This window comes from Labrus mixtus, chromosome 4, assembly GCF_963584025.1.
Source record: "Labrus mixtus chromosome 4, fLabMix1.1, whole genome shotgun sequence".
In the NCBI taxonomy this organism is placed as follows: Eukaryota; Metazoa; Chordata; class Actinopteri; order Labriformes; family Labridae; genus Labrus; species Labrus mixtus.
In genome coordinates this window covers 11,840,554-11,862,558 of record NC_083615.1, presented here as the reverse complement: position 1 = coordinate 11,862,558, position 22,005 = coordinate 11,840,554, and the positions used below count along the sequence as shown (strand labels likewise).

General features: G+C 39.7%; 1 protein-coding gene across 3 annotated transcripts; it reads right to left on the bottom strand.

The window, feature by feature from the left end:
• Nucleotides 1-12,393: 12,393 nt before the first annotated feature.
• On the bottom strand, nucleotides 12,394-20,976 carry LOC132972782 (uncharacterized). Of its 3 annotated transcripts, none has more exons than XM_061035866.1 (2): nucleotides 20,897-20,976; nucleotides 12,394-14,963 (listed from the first exon to the last, which is right to left on the bottom strand). In XM_061035866.1, exons 1-2 carry the CDS (start codon nucleotides 20,902-20,904, stop codon nucleotides 13,751-13,753), a joined length of 1,221 nt encoding a protein of 406 aa, XP_060891849.1. In that variant the 5' UTR covers nucleotides 20,905-20,976; the 3' UTR covers nucleotides 12,394-13,750. The 3 variants fall into 3 exon arrangements, with proteins under 3 accessions (XP_060891849.1, XP_060891848.1, XP_060891850.1); XM_061035865.1 differs by lacking the exon at nucleotides 20,897-20,976 and adding an exon at nucleotides 16,979-17,661 and having other exon boundaries at nucleotides 12,394-15,014; XM_061035867.1 differs by lacking the exon at nucleotides 12,394-14,963 and adding an exon at nucleotides 18,162-19,374 and having other exon boundaries at nucleotides 20,897-20,948.
• Nucleotides 20,977-22,005: the final 1,029 nt, after the last annotated feature.

The following is a 22,005-nucleotide window of genomic DNA, read 5'->3' as shown; positions in this document are numbered from 1 at the left end:
TGTAGACATTTGGCTTGTAGTAGTTCAAACGCATGAATGAAATCAAAGTTTCAAGTCTCATTAAGAAACAGGGAAAATCTGAGTGAAAATAAATATTTGCGACCGTCTGAAAGCAGTCAAAGACACATTGGAAAAACGTATATATAACCGAATATATATCAATGTAAAAACGAACTGCCTCACTCAGAAATCAAACTGCCGAATTTGAATCTGTCTGAAACCCAATAATCAACAACCTCAACTCATAACTACCCCCACAACATCCCACCCATCAACTCTTTCTGCCTGTGCACCAATCACACCCAACACACACACAAACAAACACACACACACACACACACACACACACACACACACACACACACACACACACACACACACACACACACACACACACACACACACACACACACACACAATTTTCAAGTGACTGCATTTTCATACACTTTTATTTTTTTCTCAAACCAACCCCAAAACCCCGGCTGCAGTCAACTTCCGCTAAAACATAATCATTACACAAACTCTCACCTCTCACACCACAACATTGTTTAACATCAACATATTCAACACATACCACTGCGCATCTCTTCAACTCTCTTCCACCTCTGAAGTCCCCCTTACTAAGCACCTTCTCTCCCTCCCCTTCTCTCTCTCTCTCTCTCTATCGCTTCTTTCACTTTTTGTATCCTTTCTTAGGTATTTCATCTAATTTTGTAGTTTTTCTGTTCGTAGTATGATGTGTGTCTATTGATGTCTTATTTTGCTGTCTTTATTTGTCTTATTTATTTATTTTATTTTTTTAATTTACTGTATTTTGGAGCCATTGTCCTGACCTTGTCTGTTTTTTTTGTGCCTCATTTGTATATCACCAGTTTGTCACTTTATTGCACCTAATAAAAATTTTTAAAAAAAAAATGAAAGCAGTCAAAGAAGCGCTAAGTGACAACTTCTCAAGACGGTGTGGGCGTGGCAGATCCTGTTTCGATCAGCACAATGGTGCGACCATTAACACAGTGAAGTCCTCAACAATGTGTTTGAGTCATCTGAGGCAGAATCAAAGCAGGAAGCAGAAGCCTTCATCACAAATCATTTATTTCTATCAATCATTGACTTGATAATAGTTTGCTTTTAACTCGTCTTTATAGATTCTGTCTATGGATACAGAAACGATGGGCAAGTGACATGATTTTATGGTGAAGGGGCTCTCCTGCACCTTTTTTTAAAAGACCAAATCAGGGATTATCTTTGTGCATTCCCTCATTCGAGTTTTAACTTTAAATCCAAGCTGTGAAGTCTCTGTGAAACAGGTGTGAACCCAAAGGCATCACTCGAACCATAATACTTAGACTTTTAGTGATTCAAATAAGCTTGAATCACTAAAAACCTCTTTGAGGCTCTTTATAGATAAGATAGATCTAACTCTTTTTAAATGCTTTTCTTTAAATGCTGACATCACTGTTTAAGTGGGCCAGATTGGAAAAATGAAAAGGTGGTGTACTTGAGGTTTGTCAAAACAGGCAGGAAGAGAAAATAGCTTGAATGCTTAAACACAGGAACAATATATGATCTGACTAGGAGTGGAAGGAAGTGGGCAGATTAATCATATATATGCGGGAATACAGAAATAGTGTTCAGGTGAGGTTTTTTTTGTCCGTATGGATCAGTATGATTACAGTAATCGAGGCATCAGAGTGCCTTCTCCCCTGCTGTTTAGTACTTGATTTGAAAAAAGAGCTGGCAAATAGGTTCACTCATTGATCTCTGATACACTTGGCAGGAAATAGTAGATTGATTCAGGACAGTTTGCTAATGGTTGCACCATTCATTGGTGGTGTAACTAAAGGTTGAAAGGAACACCAGCAGCAGCCGTGGCTCTGTGGATAGAAACCATCCTGCTCATGTCTTCTTCGATCTCAAATCTCATCTCTGGCTGTCAGCTGTATATTTCTTTTGAAACAGAACCTTGAAAGGATCAGAAAAAGGCAACTTCAGATCAAAGATGAAATGAGAATGAGAATTTACAATAAACACAATTTAATGATGATATCTATCGGACAGTATTATGTAACAAAATAGTATCAGCTTATTCTAAATGTATACAAATAGTAAACTTTTATTACAGAACATATGGTGCAAAAAAATTTGTGATTTATGTTGTTTGTCCAACAGGGGGCACAACAATGCGATTGGTAACAATACCGCGCAACACTGTCTGCAGCAAATTTAGCTAAGCATCACATCCAAGCTGACTTTGATCTGAGAATAATTTCGAATATTCTTCAATATATATATATATATATCATTTTATATTTATATATATCATTTTACACTTTAAGCTTTCTGGGTAATTTTGCATTATCTCATCGGTGCAAAAGCAATGCCTTATATTCAGCTCAAAATGACATGATTTATGGCCATATTGGTAATAGGTACATTTTTCCTCTCTATTATCTTCGTCTAAACTGGACAGGCTTTAGTATATAAAATAAACTGTACATAACACAGCCTCCTCTGTGAAAGGTTCATGTCATGTCAGAAGCAGCTCAAAAGAACACCACCCACATGGTAAATGTAAGCACTTAATCTGATTTACTGTTACAAGGGGGGAAAAAAAGATCATTGATCGAGATTGACTGCACTTTGAAGGGCACCTGATTAATGGTCTGATATATTGTACTCGACCCCCCCTGCCACAGCTAATAAAGCAGCAGCACTGAGCAAGCCGTGTTCTCTTCTCTGTGGCAGCCTTTATGAACATCTGTTTTGAGGTATGATCACGTTGTTCTCTGTTTGAGGAACATCTACCACTATATATTTCCCTGGAAAGCACGGCTGCTGTTAAAAAAAGAAAAGAAAACGAGGCTGTTTGTAGATCGAAAGGTTTCCCTTGAACAAAGAGACTCTTACATCATTCAAAGAAAGGAGAAACATAACCTTGAGCTTGAAGCTAACTGTGTGAGCGAGAAAATGCGTTCGGAAACACCTGGTCCCTCACAGGATGGATGATTGTGTTATACAATCACGCATCAAAGAAGTCAGTGTGAGACATTTGAAAAGGATGTGTATGCGGTGCTGATGAGAGCGTTTCTTCAGGCGGGGTGAAGCTCAGTTATTTCTATGAAGGTAGATTATCTGAGTGGAAACTCCAAGGTTGAGTGGGTGAGTTCACTGTGCAGATGTTGCGCATGTTTTTGCATGCACGTGTGTCCATGCTAACAGTGGTTATGGGAAACTTGAAGGCATATACAGCTACACGCTTACAATCTATCAGGAGAGCACAGAGACTCTCTCACTGCTATTATTCTGAATGCACTCTCTGATTAAATATCAGCAAGCCTTTGAAGAGAATCATGCCCTTACTTTGACCCTGTTTAGTAAATTAATATAAGAAAATATTGTTTTTTAAGGTCACCAACCGTTTTGTAACATTATTTAAGGATTCATGTCCCCCCTCTCTCTCTCTCTCTCTCTCTCTCTATCGCTCCCATTTTTTCCCTCTCATGTTCTGCTCATTTGAACCTCATTTGAAATATTTGAGGATTAATTAATTAAATAAAATGTACAGAAAAATATGCCAAATTCTCAATGGCGGATGTATGTCTGAAAGTCACTGACAGACTTTGAATGGTGCATCACTTAACATCTCAAGCCTTGTTTGCATTCTCCCCATGCCTATCTTGAGGAAACAGAAGGCCCCATGCATACCACACAAGTATGGTGCAGACACACACACACACACACACACACACACGCACAAAGACACAAACACAGGGTGGTATGCTTTCACCATTGCAACACTCCAGTGACGGTTTCAATTCACTTTTGATTTAACCGTAACAGGAAGTGATATTGTTAATGGATTTGAAAATCTGAATCGAATTATAAAACCAGTCCCTCTGTTATCTTATCTTTCTTTTGGCCGGCCTCCAAAGAAATAACATATGGTACCAGTAAGTGGATTTCAGCTTCAATCTACATTTTGAGTTGGTGGTTGAACAGGCAGTAGGGAGTCTCATCTCTCCAGAGACATAAAGCATCGTTCTGCAGAAGCTCAGAATCATAAAAATACTCGCACAGGCCAACAACAAAACAAAACAGTAACCCTCGAAGTATGGGTCAACACATTAATGATTATTTTCCTGTACATCGTGCATTTTAAGGTTACTTAGCAACTTGAACTTTGACAAATATCATTAAGCAGAAATAAATCTGTGGGCACTTAAATGAGCTCATCATTCTATCATTTGGAAAACATAGTGATGAAGAAATAGACCTGATCAGTGCAGCAATAGAACAGCAAAAAGTGACCTGTCAACATGAAACAAGAGTTGTTGTACATGTGTTCATTTAGTGGGTGGCTTCATATATTTAGCATGCAACCAAACTTACATTACATCACATGCAGGAAGTAAGAAATACCAATACTCTGTTTATGTTTAAATGATCTGTTCTTCACACAGCTATTTCTTTTTTTAAAGGTATATTTTTGGGCTTTTTACTTTATTTTAGAGATAGGACAGAGGATAGAGTCAGGAATCAGCGAGAGAGAAAGTGGGGAATGACATGCGGGAAAGGAGCCACAGATCGGATTCCAACTCGGGCCGCCCGCTTGTAGGACTACATCCTTGTACATGGGATGCACGCACTAACCACTGGGCAACCAGCGCTGCAACACGGGTATTTCTCTCTGTAAACCTTTTAACGTTTACGCTCCAAATTTGAGAACTAAAAACCCTTACTTTCTGCTCCTTGCAATTTCAAAACCTTGCTTCTTGAGCTCTGATGCATTGGAGACGACTTATTGATCATTTCGCATAATTGCATGCACTAGCAACCCCTAACAATACATATTCAGTATGCACTTTAACAGATGGAACAAAACACATAGAAGAGGATTTTTGTTGGCATACACATGATGGATTTCAATGAGTTAATTTCAGAGCCTACATGTAAACCTTCACACTAGTAAAGATGTTTGAACAGTACTCTCAGAGTCCCTTTTAAAAGTTGTAGTTTTATTTTCCTTGACAGCTCATTGAGAATCAGAAGTTGTGTTGTGCTGGTGATTTGCCCTTTCCTGTAATGACCTGGTAAGCGAGTTGAAGGGCAAACAGAAATAGACTTGTGGAAGTTCAGCAGCACTTCGCTGATAATGAAACACTCAGAGCACTTCACCTTGGCCTTTCACCCAATAACAATCCTCCTGCTCTTCTTCTTTCTTTGCTCTTATTGCGGGTGATTGACTCACTGTGCTGTCTACACCTACCACGCTGGTTGACGTTATTATAACTCCATTCTAATGCACCGACAGAAGATCTGTTTATTCCCGCAGTACATACCTTATGGTTTATATATATATATACAGTAGATGTACATCATGTTTAGTTGTGTGGAACAAATCCAGACTCAGATACCGCTAAGGACGTTGACACAAATGTTCAGAAATGTTTACTGGAATGTTATCTGGAGACTTTAAGATTTCTAGGTCACAGAGGTCATCACACATAGACGAAGTCAAACGTAATTTTCTGTGAAGAACATCAACATCGAGTGAGTCTGCTAAGCCTCATATTATGACAAGGTTCTCATTGCTTTGCCATGTTTATTATTCAATTCTCCCTCTTCAACAGTATCTACACATGGCTACAATGGCATGCCTAGGGTAAGGGAGAGATTGCAGTTGGGACTACATTATGATTATGGTAAGCTTAGTGCTAGGTAGTTAAAACACATTGTAATGGTTACAGAAAGCCTTTTTACTGAGGGCCTGTGAAGGGATGTGGAAGACTAAATGACAGCCAGATGTACTACTCACTCACCTATTCCTGCACAGTTTCCCCCCTCAAGTTAACTCCATTGAGTTGCCTCCCTTTATGTCTGTATATGGTCTCAGTCATCCAGGTCATGGTAAATTTGAAGCTTGATCCAAAGGCAACCCTACGCCATAGGGGCGCTGGTGGCGCAGTGGTTGGTGCGCGCGCTCCATGTGTGGAGGCTGTTGTCCTTCAAGCAGGCGGCCCAGGCTCGAATCTGACCTGTGGCTCCTTTCCCGCAGGTCATTCCCTAATCTCTCTTATTTCCGACCCTATCCACTGTCCTATCTCTACAATTAAATTCAAAAAATAAATAAATACATCTTTAAAAAACAAAACCTACACCATAGGGTTATGAGCGTACCTTCAAGGGCAGAAGGAAGAAAGAAGGAACGGCCTTGGTCAAGACTTCCTAAGACCACAGCACTAACAAGATGTCTGAAAGACAAACACAACAGTCTGGATGTCTGGAATATCGGAAAAACGCAAGAGGATATTTCACAGACACAACATCCCGGTGCACTTCAAACCATCCAACAAAATCTTCAAGCAAGTCCAGTTGCGTTTGGATCAAGCTTGGAATCTCCCTTTATGCTCAAATTTTCATATTCGGGTCACCAGCTTAGCAAAGTTGGTGGCAAACATACCCAAAACATCCTTTTAAGAATCACAAGATGTTGAAACAGGGGCTGTGTTTTTGTTTTTCCCAGAGTCTCTGCTTTTTGAGTGAGTGAGGAAGTTTGGTCCATTTGCTCTGTGTACATCTGCTCAACATGTGAGACTGCCGTATTTTAGCCGTACATAAGCCCAAAAGCCCCCATTGGGCCGTCACTGCCTCTGATGGTTGGATTCTTGGTGATTGTTTTTCTAGTTCACAGACTCAGCTGTTAGCCACGTTTCAATTTTGGAATTTGAGGTTGTAAAAATGTATACGACTGTCCTTAGCCAGCCTTTTCTGCAGTGATCAGATTGTGTTCTGGATAATCTTCAGTCTAATACATTCCTCACCAAACATGGTAACAAAGTATAATATTTTATCTCCCTTTAAGTATGAGACTAATGGGCTTATATGCATTACACTGCTGACAGGCTTCCCAATACAGAAAACAAAGCAGTGCAGTGAATTGTGTGGGATTGTAAATATTTTGCTGAGAGCACGAGAAGACCAAGGCTGGAAAAGAAGCCGCTGTGTCCCGCTGACTCTGCTTTCCTTCAAGGATGACCCAGAGATCCGGTTCACAGAGGAAACTGCTCACTATTGTCACCCCACATTGTCTTTAAAGAAACATCCCCTAACCCCGTCCTGCCCCACATACGTCATAAATGAAGAAGAAATGTCATAACATTCATAAAATCTTTATTCATAGAGCACCAGGTCATCACAGTAGTCAAGCTCAGCTTCTTTCAGTGCCAGACAATTTCACATTTAAAACCCATCCTCTCATAGCGTTCATCTCCTCCTGGCTTCACTCCTCATATAATGGCAGAAGCCAGTCATCCCTGTCCCGCCTGCAGCTGGTCCAAAACGCAGGCTGCTGACTGTCCAGGAAGAGGGAAGGATATCAGTCCTGTCCTAGCGTCCCTTTCACTGGCTCCCAATATGCTTCAGAATTGATTTCAAGGTTGAATGGCTTGGTTCCCCTGTATAACCAACCTCCTTAGCCCTTACACTTCATCTGAGGCCCCTTAGATTGTCCGACATGGGCCCCCTGGCAGTCCCAAGGACAGCACCCCCCCCCCCCGCCCCCCCCCCCCCCCCCCCCCACCCCCCCACCCCCCAGATGCCGATGGGCACCTGTGTATTGGTAATTAGTTTTTTTTTAATTAAGCAAAAAAACAAATTGTGCGTTTTCTTTTAGAATTCTCATTAATTTGATTATTAACATTTCATAAAAAGAGTCAAGACAGTCAAACAAAACTTTACTATCTACAAACTAAAGTTTGATTTAAGTATTACTAAGTAGAGTCTCTCTTTATACAATTCTTTCTGGTCGGCAAAGAATCATTTGTTACACTTTTGCTTTAGTTTATTTTAAAACTTTCCCTTCCTTTCTTTGCTGGCAGGAGACACTGACACTGACCACATTCGACAGACAAGTTTCCTCTGTTTTACAGAGGCTTTTAATTTCTCCAATTTGAGTCATTTCTACCAAATATTATTTAACTATATCACTGATGAAGGATTGAACTGTTGAAGAGTGGATGTAACTTTGGCAGCAGCGCACAATTCAGATCTTAGCTGTCTGACTTCAGGTTTTGAATTTTTCCTTTGTTATTTACTTTTTATTTTCAATTTCACTTTAGTTAAATTACTTTAATGCTGGTTTGTTAAGGTTAATCTTTGCTGGTTGAATGCATAGCTGTAGTGTAGTTTTTTGTATTATGGGATAGAGCCTGATTGATATGGTATTTTTGGGACCGATAACGATATTGATATTAGGAAGAGGGAAAATCCGATAAATCGGCCGACATCTTACTTTGATTTATGTTCGATCTTTAGAGATAGATATAGATATTCACATAGTGCATTTATCTATCAAATGCAGTTATCATACACTATAATTATTATCCACCAATACCCTCTCTAATATGTTCCAACCCCATCAGAAGCAAAAACATGCTTTTCATGTTTGACTAGTTTTGTTTTGGACAGAACTAGCCTGGCACAAAAGAAACAGCCATGTATCAACACTAGAGTTTATACTTTGTAGTGTCTGCTGTTTAGATCTGCAGCAACGCGGCTCGGCACTGGATCCGCAATCATTTCACTGCGTTCCTAAAGGGTTTGAAAATGTCTCCTTTTTACCACACTGAGTTGGACTCTAATCTTTGCCTAAATGATTCCTGCAGAATGTAGCCAGCAGACTTAAGCGACTATTTGGACCCCTGACATTGTATGCTTTGAAAATTCAAGAAATACTAAGAAAGAAAAGCTGTCATGCTGAATGCACAGAGGACTAAAACCGGTGGGAGAGCAGACAGAGAAGAAGGAAAAACAGCATCTGATTGCTTTTTTTAAAGAATACTTTTAAATTAATGAAATACATGAAATTCAACTTGACGTGGCCATTGTTTTTTCTTCATTTTTCAATGCAAGACATTTGCTATATTAATGTATAAACCTCATATATCTGCACACTGAACAGACCCATATCCTCTAAAAACAACTTAAGACGAAAGCTGAGATCATGTGAAATGTACTAACTTGTTTTTTTGTTAACTGAATTAAGTTCTGATAAATCTGTGTGACAGGTTAAAAACTTGGTGGTTTGGATTATTTACCTTCACATTGTGACAGATATAGTCTCCAAATCTGTTTTCACCCTACATAACTTATGTGAGAGGTTTAAGAGATGGCAAATGGTGAGTCTTTTCATCTCAACATCTATAAAATATAATCCAAACAGTGCATTAAGTACACTCCCAGAGACATGATCAAACGCTTCCATAAATCCCCCAAAAAAATGTTCCCCTCATTGAACCCTTAAAGTGACGTGTTTATCCTTTTTATTTACTCAAATCCTGCCATGCTTTAAAACGCTGGAGATTAAACCCTTCTCCTTTGTCTTCATTATGTATGTGCACATCTACAAAGATGAAGTTATTCCAGGTCTCCACCCACTCAGCAGTATGGTATTTTATTTAATTCTGTTTATTGTTCTCGACAACAGTAGAAACTTGAAGGTCACATAGAACAAAAGCTGTTAACTTGACTTCATCCTGTTGCTGATAATTATTTTATAATAAAAGATAAATCATGGCATAGAGTATGTATGAAATGTACAGAACTGTAAAGTTGTCCATGTTTTCACTGTTCAACATACCACCAGTTTGCCACTTGCTAACTTGTTAGAAGAAGGCTCATTAGTAAGTTGCTGAAAGAGGGGCATGCACCATCATACGTACACCTGCCAATAAATCGATTCTCCCTCAGTGTATACTGGGACACTTATCCCAAGGACTTACACAAATATCTATGGAGACTAAACCATTTTTTCTCTTGTAAACAGTTTTATTCTGGTGTGAAGATGAACAATTTATTATGGGGCATACTGGGAATTGACTTACTTTTGGCGCCAGCTTCAAGTGGTCGTTTGAGGTACTGCAGTCTTTTCAGCACATCTGCATTGATTACATTTCTCATATTAAGTTTGGTAAAAGGATATAATTTATACGGCAAGAGTTTATGAATCTTCTCTGACTCTGTGTGTTGGCATGTGCTGAGTCCATAGCTGGCAAGTGAAGTGGGCCCATTCTTTCAGATTAAAAGTAAATAGTCTTTAGTGAGCGAGCTGCTGCATTAGGTCACAGCGTGGGTCACATCTGTCACCGCAGCGACCAGCTCCACGCTGTTGACTGAAGGCTCTGGTGTGGACCCCTAGCCGTCGTCCTTCTCTTTATTTTATTTTCCCTGTTGTTTTCTTTTGGGGTCTTGCAGGCGATGTCACAAGGTTGTCTGCTGATAAGAGTTTTATTTTGAAAAATGGGGCTGGCTTTGGGTTTATTCAGTCAACATGTGGCTGCTCAAACCTCTGCTCAGTATCATTAGTTTGATATGGGGTGTTGGTTTAACCTCGGATTATTGGCCCTAGTGACACAAAGCACGTTATTTATGATAATGAAGATTTATGCTACGCAGAAGGGCATGCTGTAGATGCATTTAAGCAGAGGGTAATAGGCAAACAACATTTACAGAGAACCTTTTCACATGGGTGCACAAATGCTGTCAATACACTACTTTGGATTCAACATGTAAACCTTGCTAACAATTATTGACATTAAGCTATTCAAGATGAGCCTGTTTAATTAGAAGTCATGCAAAAACAGTGGCTGTCGGCACTAATCTCCTCCTTTGCCTATAATGCAGTCGCAGGCAACTCTCTCACAACACAGCTCAAATGGAGTGGCTCCCACTCTTGTGTCAGCTGACAGGACGTGTTTTCTCAGGAGGCCACTTATCGTGTTGGTCTTGACATTCCAAACAACACGGAGAGGAGGCAAAAATAAGCCGGCAGCAAAGTGTGGAGGTGCACCTGTATAACAGGCAGACACGTTCTTTAACGTACATGTTATCTTTATTTAAATGCTTTCCGGTTACAGAGCTGTTGTTGTTTTTTATGAATACTGAGAGATTGAAAACACTACCACATGCTTTTGATCCTTCATTTGTTTCCATATTTTGCTTGAATGGATACCTTATTAAGTATTTAAGCAATTTCTCTTTCAGAAAGCGAAGGAAATTAAAGGACAAAATCAGAGTCTAAGTAAATGCAACCTGTTGATTTAAAAAAAAAAAAAAAAGTGTTTGTGTTGTTAATGCCTTCATCTCCAATTCTATTGACTTGTTTTTATTAAATGACTGCCCTTTAAATAATCTCTATTGAATCTATACACAAGGTTTGGATTTTGAAAAGTGTTCTGACATTTAAACTCGAGCCACAAATCTGCTTGATGCTCTGTGGCGAAAGCCAATCATGGTTTAGATTCCCTGACTCCCTGGAACGCATCAGAAAGGATCAATCCAACCTCCAGTCAACAAACAAGCATTTTATTCTCCTCTTGACGACTGATCTGACAATGCTTGACTTTATACTTTTTACAAATCTGCATCATGATGTTGTTATTTCGATAAACTTGTTAACTTCAAGTAAATCACAGGGGAATGGTTTTTTTTTAAATTTATTTTCGGGCTCATACTGCTGAAGTGAGAATGAAACATTTTCTCTTCAAACACATCATATCTGGTTTGTTTGACTCGGAAAAACAACTGAAGTGTAAACATTTTAGGTTTTGATTGAACATGAAGCCATTTGTCAGACTTTTTCTGCCAGGAGCCTTGACTTCCTTTCGTTATACTCTTAAGAAATGCTTCATGAATTCTAAATGACTCAACTTCAGTTGTTTTTGGTTTCCCACAGGAGAATCATCATGAACACTTCCTCTGTACATCTTGAATATCATAAGCTCATCTTCACAGCTGTCCTCTGGGTCAGTTATGCTTTGAACACAGTGAAACAACACTTAAGACGTTTCGTTGTAAAATATGCTTCTTTTCCGACATCTGGCTTCCTTTTTATTGATATTTGAATTTTGGCGGTTTCCAGAAAATCACAAAGACCGATAACGGAAGCATGAACAGCTTCTGGATGACACAACAGTTACATAACTGTGTTTCGATAAAAAAAAAGGTTTCATTAGAGCCAACTCCCAGTTGTCATTACTGGAACGGAGGATAGCGACCACACTTGTTTGCGGCCAGCCGGAACAGCTCCATAGGAAGTGGTATCTAAGTGCCATGATTAAAGGCATGCCAGTGATTCAGCCACAACTCTGATCATGACTGGCCTCAAACTGTGCACAGCTTCTGTTCCCCAAGAAGGATGAAAAACTTTCAACTATTTTATCTACTATTTCTGAAGGGTAAATGGTTATTTATCACGGCAAGAATTAAAACTGATTGTAACTGCGGAGGAGGAAAAAAAACGTCCACTTTGACGAGCCACCTGTGAAGTCAACAGACAGTGAACATTTGATCCTGAAAAGAAACCCAATCAAAAAATAACAAACCAAGTGATTTGCTTGTGTTGGACTTTTTTATTAGCTCAGCAGGTCATTTTCCTTTTGCGGGTTTTCTCTCATGTCTCCACACTGAGCCCCATGGCAGAGGAATATTTTTTAATTAACTCCATTGAAATTCAAAACATGGCGTAGAGTAACAGCAGCTAGTATGAGGCCGTTTTGACTGCTAATCTAGAAAACTAAACATGCCAAGCACACATCGCATTTGAGTCAAAAAGCTGTTTATGTTGCTGTGATAAGAATACAGTTACAGGGAAAATATTCTTAATGGAAAATGTAAAGCATTTATGTACTTGCAAACAGACACACATACATATTTGCTGTAATGTGGAAAAGAAATAAAGCCTTAATAGAGATCAGCATGAAAGTCATTGTTGAGGATTAGACAACTTGTTCTCTTTATGTTGTCGCTTCTGTTAGCAATTATCCCGCCATGCTACACTTTCAACATGCTTGCACACACACAACATGATAACACGGCAGCAAGGAGCTTTTTTTTTCTACCTCAGATGTGTACGCTTAATCCATCCTAATTAAGTTCTAATTGAACTGCAGCGTCGAGAGGACATTTCCACCTCTCATCAGGAACAGTGAGAACTGAATGTGTACATTGTGACCCTGGCGTCACCCCACTGACATTCAATCTCTGTGTGGGTTATATTCCCAGCAGTGTCTTTTTACTGTTTGTTAGGATTTGTTGCCACAGACCCCTGGGGCAGCAGTGTCATGTCTCTGTTTCATATCCTGAATCCCGTTACTGGATGTCGTAAAGGACAGCAAATATTGATTCCCCTTCTGTCCTACACGGTGGTGCGCAAATCTCCAATGGGTCTTTGTTTCTGATAAGGTGGCATCAGTGGGAAAGGTCAACAACATTTTGTCAAAAGAGCAACAGATAAGAGAATCTTATACCTCAGGCTGTCCTAAGCCCCAGACTGGACACATATTAAATCATTATATAACAGGTATGTTTTATGATGCCTCAGTTCAGAAAAAATGGAGAAATTCATTCATGAGAAAGTGAACCCTGAGGCATATGTGTGGATTATGTAACATTAGACACATTTCAGATAAATACTGTATATCACTCACAAATTTCTAAATGGCAAATGTGAAGATTAAACAGAAAAAACATGTTTTTTGAGGAAGAGAGAATGTATGAAATGGGGCCAACACATGATATGGGTACAAAAGATATACTTAGTAATGTATAGTCATGATTTAATGCTATCCCCTTCCAAAAAAAAAGTGGATTCTAACTTGTTTGCACCTCCCTTAAAGGCAGGTTATAAGTAAAAAAACAAACAAAAAATACAGAAACGGGATATATACTATCACTTGCAGGTCCACAGGTACTGCTATTCCCATTTCTCCATACTCAGCTGCTGGGAGACATACTGACAGAAACACACTCCTCCCTCCAGGTGACCAGAGGAGCTGGGCTGGGGGAAGGGAAAATGTTTTTTAGCAAGGCAGCAGGTGTAACCTGATGAGAAGAACATCAGCGCTCTTTGAAACATTTCCTCTGCAACATCATGATCAGAAAATGTTTCTGCAAACTCCTGTTTGCAGTCGTCCAGAGAAACATACACCAGGTAGAGTTTTGAATTGGACCGACTCCCGATTAACACCTTCTCCTCAGAGAGCAACATGTTTGCTTGACCTATAGCTTTCTGCATCTCCCTCAGAATATACTTCTCATCATCCATTTGCCAGAGACCAAGCTGAATAATAAACCCCACTGGAATACAGTAGAGGCTTGAAATTGTCAACATCCAAATACCAACTGGGTATGTGTTTCGTTTTTGGGGCAAGAAGTCACCCACATTGAATATAATTGTGAAATACATACCTGATGCTACTAAGAGTAAAAAAAATATTACACCAGCAATGTAGATCAGTACTCTAAGCCAGAGAGGGCGCAGCCAAACTTTGTTTTCATAGACACTGTTGATGATCCTCACAGCCTCTCTGTACTTGTTGTGGTCCTCAATGATCAGGCGCAGTTGATCTGGCACCTCCATGTCACTGAACCGGCCACAATCCCATTTGTAGAGTTCCTCATCATTGACAGCAGTCAAAGGCTGCAGGGCCTTCCCATTGTAGATAGAGGGAGGCTGGAAGGGGACCACAGTGGAGCCTTGGAGCTGCTGGTTGGGGGTGCAGAGCACCTTGAGCAGTTTATTCTTAAAGTCGGGGTCGTTGGCCTCCAGGTAGGTGAGGTGGCAGAGGTGGAGAGGAATAGAGACTCCTGGCTCCAGCAGCACTGGGACGATGGGCTTCCTCTCCAGACAGTCCCTGAACAGAGACATGTTGGCCTCCAGGAGACACCAGCGGCTCCTCACAAACTCTGAACTGAGAACCAGCAGGACCTTCTGGCTCTCCTGGATGCAGTCAGACATGTTCTCCAACACGGTGCGGCCTGGAATGAAGTCACGCTCATGGTAGCAGACCAGCAGGCCGCAGGCCTCCAGCTGATCAATGAGGGAGTGGGTCCACTCATAGTCAGTGCTGCTGTAGCTGATGAAGACATGGTAACACTCACCATCTCTCAGTGTGGGAACATCGTGACTGTATGGAGACAAGTTGCAGTTCATTGGCTCCATTGTCTGCAAAGACAAACTAATGTAAGAAAAGAAATACAAATTTAGTAAGAAATGTCGGCAGTTTTTAGAATATTTGTTTTCAGCATTATTTCCATTGTGTCATTGCCTCAGTCAAAGTTTCACCTTTCAGATAATAAACCCTTTGTCAACTTGATTATTTTTTATTGTTCTGGTCAAGTGCTGTTATAGATTCAGTTAGTGCATGATGCTTGAACTGGAAAGCTTACTCTCTTTCAGTGTACTGTATGTATTCAGTGTACATAAGGCTACCGGCTTTCTCTCTTCCCTGAGGTAGAAAAATAATTCCCCCCCAGCTTAGGCCTTCATCTGTCGCTGAAACAGTAAATGAAGAGGTGCTAGACAGATGTGACTCAAAGTCTGACGTGCTCCAATATGGTTGCAGACTGGAGAAGGGCCAGGGCCTCCACATATCAACCTGGACAATGCCTCTGGCTTACCAACTGCAAACTGCCCCTACCATGAGGACCCCCCCAGCTCATCAATGGAGGACCAGGCGTCTGCTGGGGTTGCGTTGTTGTCGACATGGATTTGAGAATCTGGCAATCTGGGGGGGGGTTTCAGTCTGGTGGAGAGATTGTGAGCCTCTGCCAGCATCATCTGTGACCCCCACCTCATGAAGGATTAACATCATGGCCACCCCGACCTGGTCTGCCCGGTGAGGAGGTTAACAAGGACCTCAACCACCCTGTGGAGGAGGCTCTTTAGAACCACACCAATATGATCTTATGTGCCTTAAAACACTTGTTTGAAAACACCCTCATTAAGACTGCCTTTCACTGCAAATAGACCAAGCCACCAGGAAGTGCACTGATCGTTGATGCCAATTTTACATTGTGGCCGAACCTGGTATTGCAGCGTCATGTAATCCCATTGGACCCAAAAGTAGTTTTCCCCAAAAGCTTACATTGGGAAAGAGACGTCCATATTTCAGTGGATAATTTTGTTTTTAGGTACATCAACTTCCTGAACACTTAAATAATCCTTTTTAAAATGACCATGTTCTTAAAGTTTTAAAAGCAATTAAAGTCAAATTCATAGGTATTTTGTAGACATAATGAAAGTGCAACAGGTAGTCAATCGACAACTCTAATCCTCTCTTCACTTGAAAGTGCAAGATATTAGCCTTAAGCAAAATGTTTTGTGGTACTTGTGAATTATCTGTTGTTGTAACATAATGTTGTTTTTTTCAATAATCCATGACTAGCACTGACGTTCAATAACAAAGCACCAATAAGGTACAGATCAGGAAGAATCCTCCTCTCAAAAACCCTCTCTAATGGTTTCTCTCACATTACCACATGGCCGTCAAAGTAACCCAGACAGCTCCTTTTTCTAAAATGCCAACAAGAGACTCTAAGAAAGTCGGATACTCAAAAAATTACTTGAACACAAGGAGTTAAGTAAAACACATTCTAAAAATGGTCCTTTTCTCACACGACTACTGTCATTCAAATCCCTGATAACAATGCATTATTCACTTCCATCTTCTGACCCTAAGAAGTGCATTTATATCTTGTTCAAGTCCTACACTCTTTCAAAGTCATCCCTAAACGTGTATAAGAGAGCTAATGATTATCAGACAACTCTAAAGGGTTGTGGCAAACATGAGTCCTCTTAACAAACTGCCATGTACAAAATGAAATATATACCATAACATTAAACATAGACAATATTTTTTTTATTGGTTTCAGTTATAAAGCATCCTAAATCTGGTAGCTTGAAGTCAAATCACTCACTGCAGAGTAATCTGTGTTTCCACAGCTTAGTGCTGCTGAAAATACACAGGAATTGCTCCTTTCATGACCTGACTGGTAATGTTTTGTGAATAGAGTTAATAAATGGAAACTATAGAACACTTAAGCCTTCATACTTTATTTTGATTTTGTTAGAAAAACAAAGGCAGCATCTAAATACACTTTTTAAACCAAAAGATACAGTACGACCAATGTCCTTTCATACCTGTTCATGGTTCTGTTGATTTAGAGAAACGTTAACACCAGTCATCAGTACGGAGTTGAGCAAGAACTGAAAGTAAACTCAGCGAGTATAAATGGGTAAACATCCTCCCCAAAGTGTTTGTTAAAGAGACAGTTCTGTTGTTTGAAGGGCTTTCATCATAAGCAAAAGTTACCGTCTTTAACGGCTTTCAGTCGCTTCAAGTTAAACAAGTTACATCTAGCACTGTAATACTAAATGTTCCATTTAGATAAAGGTATAAAAAATATAGACTATACAAAAACTAAATTAATTGGAAAGTGTAGGCTATACACAGAAAGAGAATTGTTTTGGATTCTATACACATGTAAAAATTAATAAATAGAAGAATGGCTTTTGATTTGAATTGTTTGTCTTGAACCACCACTGGCATTGATGCTGGATTGAATGTCCTGTTCATGTCTGTCCAGTTTCTTTTATTCCCATTTGTCTTTACTCAGCTGCTGGGACACATACTGACAGAAACACACTCCTCCCTCCAGGTGACCAGAGGAGCTGGGCTGGGGAAAGGGAAAGTCTCTTTTATTAACGCAGCAGGTGTAACCTGATGAGAAGAACATCAGAGCTTTTTGAAACATTTCCTCTGCAACATCGGGATCAGAAAATGTTTCTGCAAACTCCTGTTTGCAGTCGTCCAGAGTTAGTTCAAACAGGAAGCAGAAAATCGACACTATCATCACTTTTTCTTTTCCAGGCCAGTGTCAGTTCTGTTTTTGAAAGGGCTTCAAACCAAGTGGCAATCTCTGGTGTAAAAAAAATGAAGGCAATGCAGATTAAAAAAATGCGATGGGGTCTAATATAAAAATGCCCATTTTTACAGCAGAAATAGACAAAAATGTTTAAAGCATGGTTCAAAAAAGGACTTCTTCCATAATCTGTACACATTAGGGATGGGTGTCAAGAACCAGTATTTTTTGGTGCAAGTCACTGAAAGATCAGTAGGATACAGAAAGTACCGATACGCTCAACGGTGCTCCTGTAGATATTTAAAAAAAGATTGAAGAGTTGAAGAACATTGTTTTAAAGCACAGCCAGGAGTCATATTTTGTATAGAAAACACTGTTGGCAGTAACGTGATACCTGCACAGTATATGAGTCACTACTAGAAGTAACTCATAATACTTTGGTCCATTCCTGTCCAGTCCCGTTTTTGTTACTGCAATTTGTCTTTACTCAGCTGCTGGGAGACATACTGACAGAAACACACGCCTACCTCCAGGTGACCAGAGGAGCTGGGCTGGGGAAAGGTAAAGTCTCTTTTCGCAAGGCAGCAGGTGTAACTTGATGAGAAGAACATCAGCGCTCTTTGAAACATTTCCTCTGCAACAACCTGTTCAGAAAATGTTTCTGCAAACTCCTGTTTGCAGTCGTCCAGACAAACATACACCAGATAAAGTTTTGAATTGGACCGACTTCCCATTAACACCTTCTCCTCAGAGAGCAACATGTTTGCTTGACCTATAGCTTTCTGCATCTCCCTCAGAATATAATTCTTATCGTCCATTTTCCAGAGACCAAGCTGAATAATAAACCCCACTGAAGCACAGTACAGACTAATAATAATAAACCAATTCATTTCATAAGTATCTAGATCCCGGGACAAAAACCCACCATGAATGAACTTAACTGCCAAAAAGGTAGAAAAACCTACCATGAGTGAAAAAAATGATACACCAGCAATGTAGATCAGTACTCTAACCCAGAGAGGGCGCAGCCAAACTTTGTTTTCATAGACACTGTTGATGATCCTCACAGCCTCTCTGTACTTGTTGTGGTCCTCAATGACCAGGCGCAGTTGATCTGGCACGTCCATGTCACTGAACCGGCCACAATCCCATTTGTAGAGTTCCTCATCATTGACAGCAGTCAAAGGCTGCAGGGCCTTCCCATTGTAGATAGAGGGAGGCTGGAAGGGGACCACAGTGGAGCCTTGGAGCTGCTGGTTGGGGGTGCAGAGCACCTTGAGCAGTTTATTCTTAAAGTCGGGGTCGTTGGCCTCCAGGTAGGTGAGGTGGCAGAGGTGGAGAGGAATAGAGACTCCTGGCTCCAGCAGCACTGGGACGATGGGCTTCCTCTCCAGACAGTCCCTGAACAGAGACATGTTGGCCTCCAGGAGACACCAGCGGCTCCTCACAAACTCTGAACTGAGAACCAGCAGGACCTTCTGGCTCTCCTGGATGCAGTCAGACATGTTCTCCAACACAGTGCGGACTGGAATGAAGTCCCGCTCATGGTAGCAGACCTGTAAGCCGAAGGACTCCAGCTGCTCGATCAAGAAGTGTGTCCACTGGTAGTCAGTGCTGCTGTAGCTGATGAAGACATGGTAACACTCACCATCTCTCAGTGTGGGAACATCATGACTGTATGGAGACAGGGGGACAACAGACTGTAGCACTTTATTCTTGCACGACAAGTCACCAATCAACAACATGAACCACTTGCTTAGTTTACTCAGTATACAATTCTATGTATGTAACACAACCCAATTTTTTTGTAAACATTGAAACTGGTTTTCAGACAATAAACAATGAAATTTAAGATCATGATTTGAGTCACAGCAAGAGTGTTATGCACATGCACAGAATTTTCCATTTTTTAATTTTCTTTTACAATTTTAGCCTTTAGTCTTCTATAAAAAAATGTATGTAATACATCCTTCATGCTTCTCTTGAATTAGCTTGAAAAGAAAACAGAAAAGGTGCTCTTTTTTAGAATGAATAGCATTTTTTTATTGCGCATACGGGAATAGGCCTATATCTCTTTTATTGTATTTTGTGTGTTACTTTTGTTGTGTTTTTATGTTTGTCCTGTTTGTTGTAATGTAAGATACCTCTGAATTTAATTTCCAGTTTTGAGTTCCACACAGCTGTGTTTTCTCTGCATTTTATTCCAAGGCAAATTTCCCCCTAGGTACAAAACAGTACATCACATCTCATCTTATCTAAAAACATTTTTTTGAAATTCTTCCTTCATGTCAAAGGTACTACAGTCAATTAGATGAAAAGTCCTGCACTAATATGTTAAACAATGATCACAATAATTAATTGTTCTTTTCTTTGAGTGTGTTTCCACATTTACATGGAAAATATAATTCATTCAAACAGAGATATACATTTTCTTTACTCCCACATGTGACACATAATGACTGATTCAAAACAGGACTTGGTTAGTGTTGTAGTACTTGAAATTGGTCTTAGTCTCTAGACCGGTCTCGAGACCAGTTTTTGAAGGTCTTTGTCTCGGAATTGAAATCATTTTTACTCGGTCTTATCTCAGTTTCAGAATGGGTGGACTCCAGAACTTAAATCAAGACCAGTCAAGACCACCACTGATTGGATATTTCTGGATATAAGTCATTACTGTGGTTAAACGGAAAACACCCCATTTTAAAGAACAAAAACAATTCCTTCATAATTTGATTTTTATCACCTGGTAATGGTCGCAACCTTCTCCGTGTTACTTTCTAAGTAATTGACACGCACACAAGATGGTGATTTTTCTTTGATATTTATGGTCTTGGTCTTGTCTTGGTCTCAGAGCATTGTGGTCTCGGGTATGCCTTGGTCTCGGTTAGTGTGGTCTTGACTACAACACTAGTCTAGGTTTGTGGCAAACATTTTAAGTATAAGGGAAGAGTCCTCTACCAAAATGATGACTACAAATGACAAGATCTAAGATTAACATCTCTATAAGGGGAGCGTGACAGACTAAAGTAAATAACAGATACAAATATTTATGTACATTGATAAAGAAACAGCTCCAGGACAGCCTTTACTACTCTCTTGATTTAGCTCAAAAACAAAACAGAAACGGTGTAAAACTGATCTTTTTTAGAATAAAGATCAAAAACACATCATACATTTTATAGATGTACACTCATACCTGTCCATGACAAAGTTATTAAAGGAAAAACTCCCGAAGAATGATCACACTGAGTGGTTGAGCAAGGACCATTAGTTCAAACAGGATACAGAAACTGAAAAACATCCTCACTTTTTCTTTTTTTTCTCCGGGTTCCTTAAAGAGGCAGCGTAGTTTATGATGTTTAAAGTGCTTCAAATCAAAGTGGCAATCTCTGGTTTAAGTTAAAAAGAAATGAAGGCAATATATATTTAAAAAATGTGATTCATCAAGTGTCCACTTGAGGGAACAAACCGCTATTCTAATCTTTCATTCCTTTTGCTACGAGGCTGTTGAACCTTAACAGTAGTCACTTGGAATGAACACTTCACTGCATTATTTTACTGTACTCCTCCAGCTTGTGTTTCACCACATGGCGGTTATGCTTGTAATTCTGATTCTAGTCCAAAACAAAACAAAAAAACCCGACCTCTCAAAGGACAGGGTCAGAGAAATATGATTAGTATCTTTATATGAGCAATATCCAAATATTAATATTTTTCTCTTTTAATTATATAAATCATCATGAAATTTGTGTAAACATCACTTTTTAAATGTTTCTGTATACATATCAAACTTAGAATCACGATTTAACCACTTCCATAACTTTTTTCCACAAGTGCAAAATAAAACTTAAATTCCATGAAAAAAATACCTGATAAGTAAACCTTATATTCATCAGATTTATGGAAAAAAAATATTCAGAACAGAACAATCAGTCACTTTATAAAGTGCAAAAAACAGAAAAATCCCTCATTGAAAAAACAGTAATCATGCTCACCGATCTCTGTGAGTGAACTGAGCACAGACACAAAATATGGCAGCGCCCAGTGAGACCACGGGGTTTCTTTCTTCCACGCTTTCAGACTACTGGAGCACACGAGAGCTGGTAGATTAGCAATTTAGGCTAGCGCTAACAATCGGGAGCTAACAACATGTAAACACAGCTACCGAGTTGAATTAACTCACGAGTAATTACTTTAATAAGTGACCACTCTGGTAATACCTCTGTTATCTTCAGTAGAATCTTTTTTTTAGTTTTAAATGTATCTCCTAGTTTTCCTGTCGTTTCATTAACTTTTTATCAACTC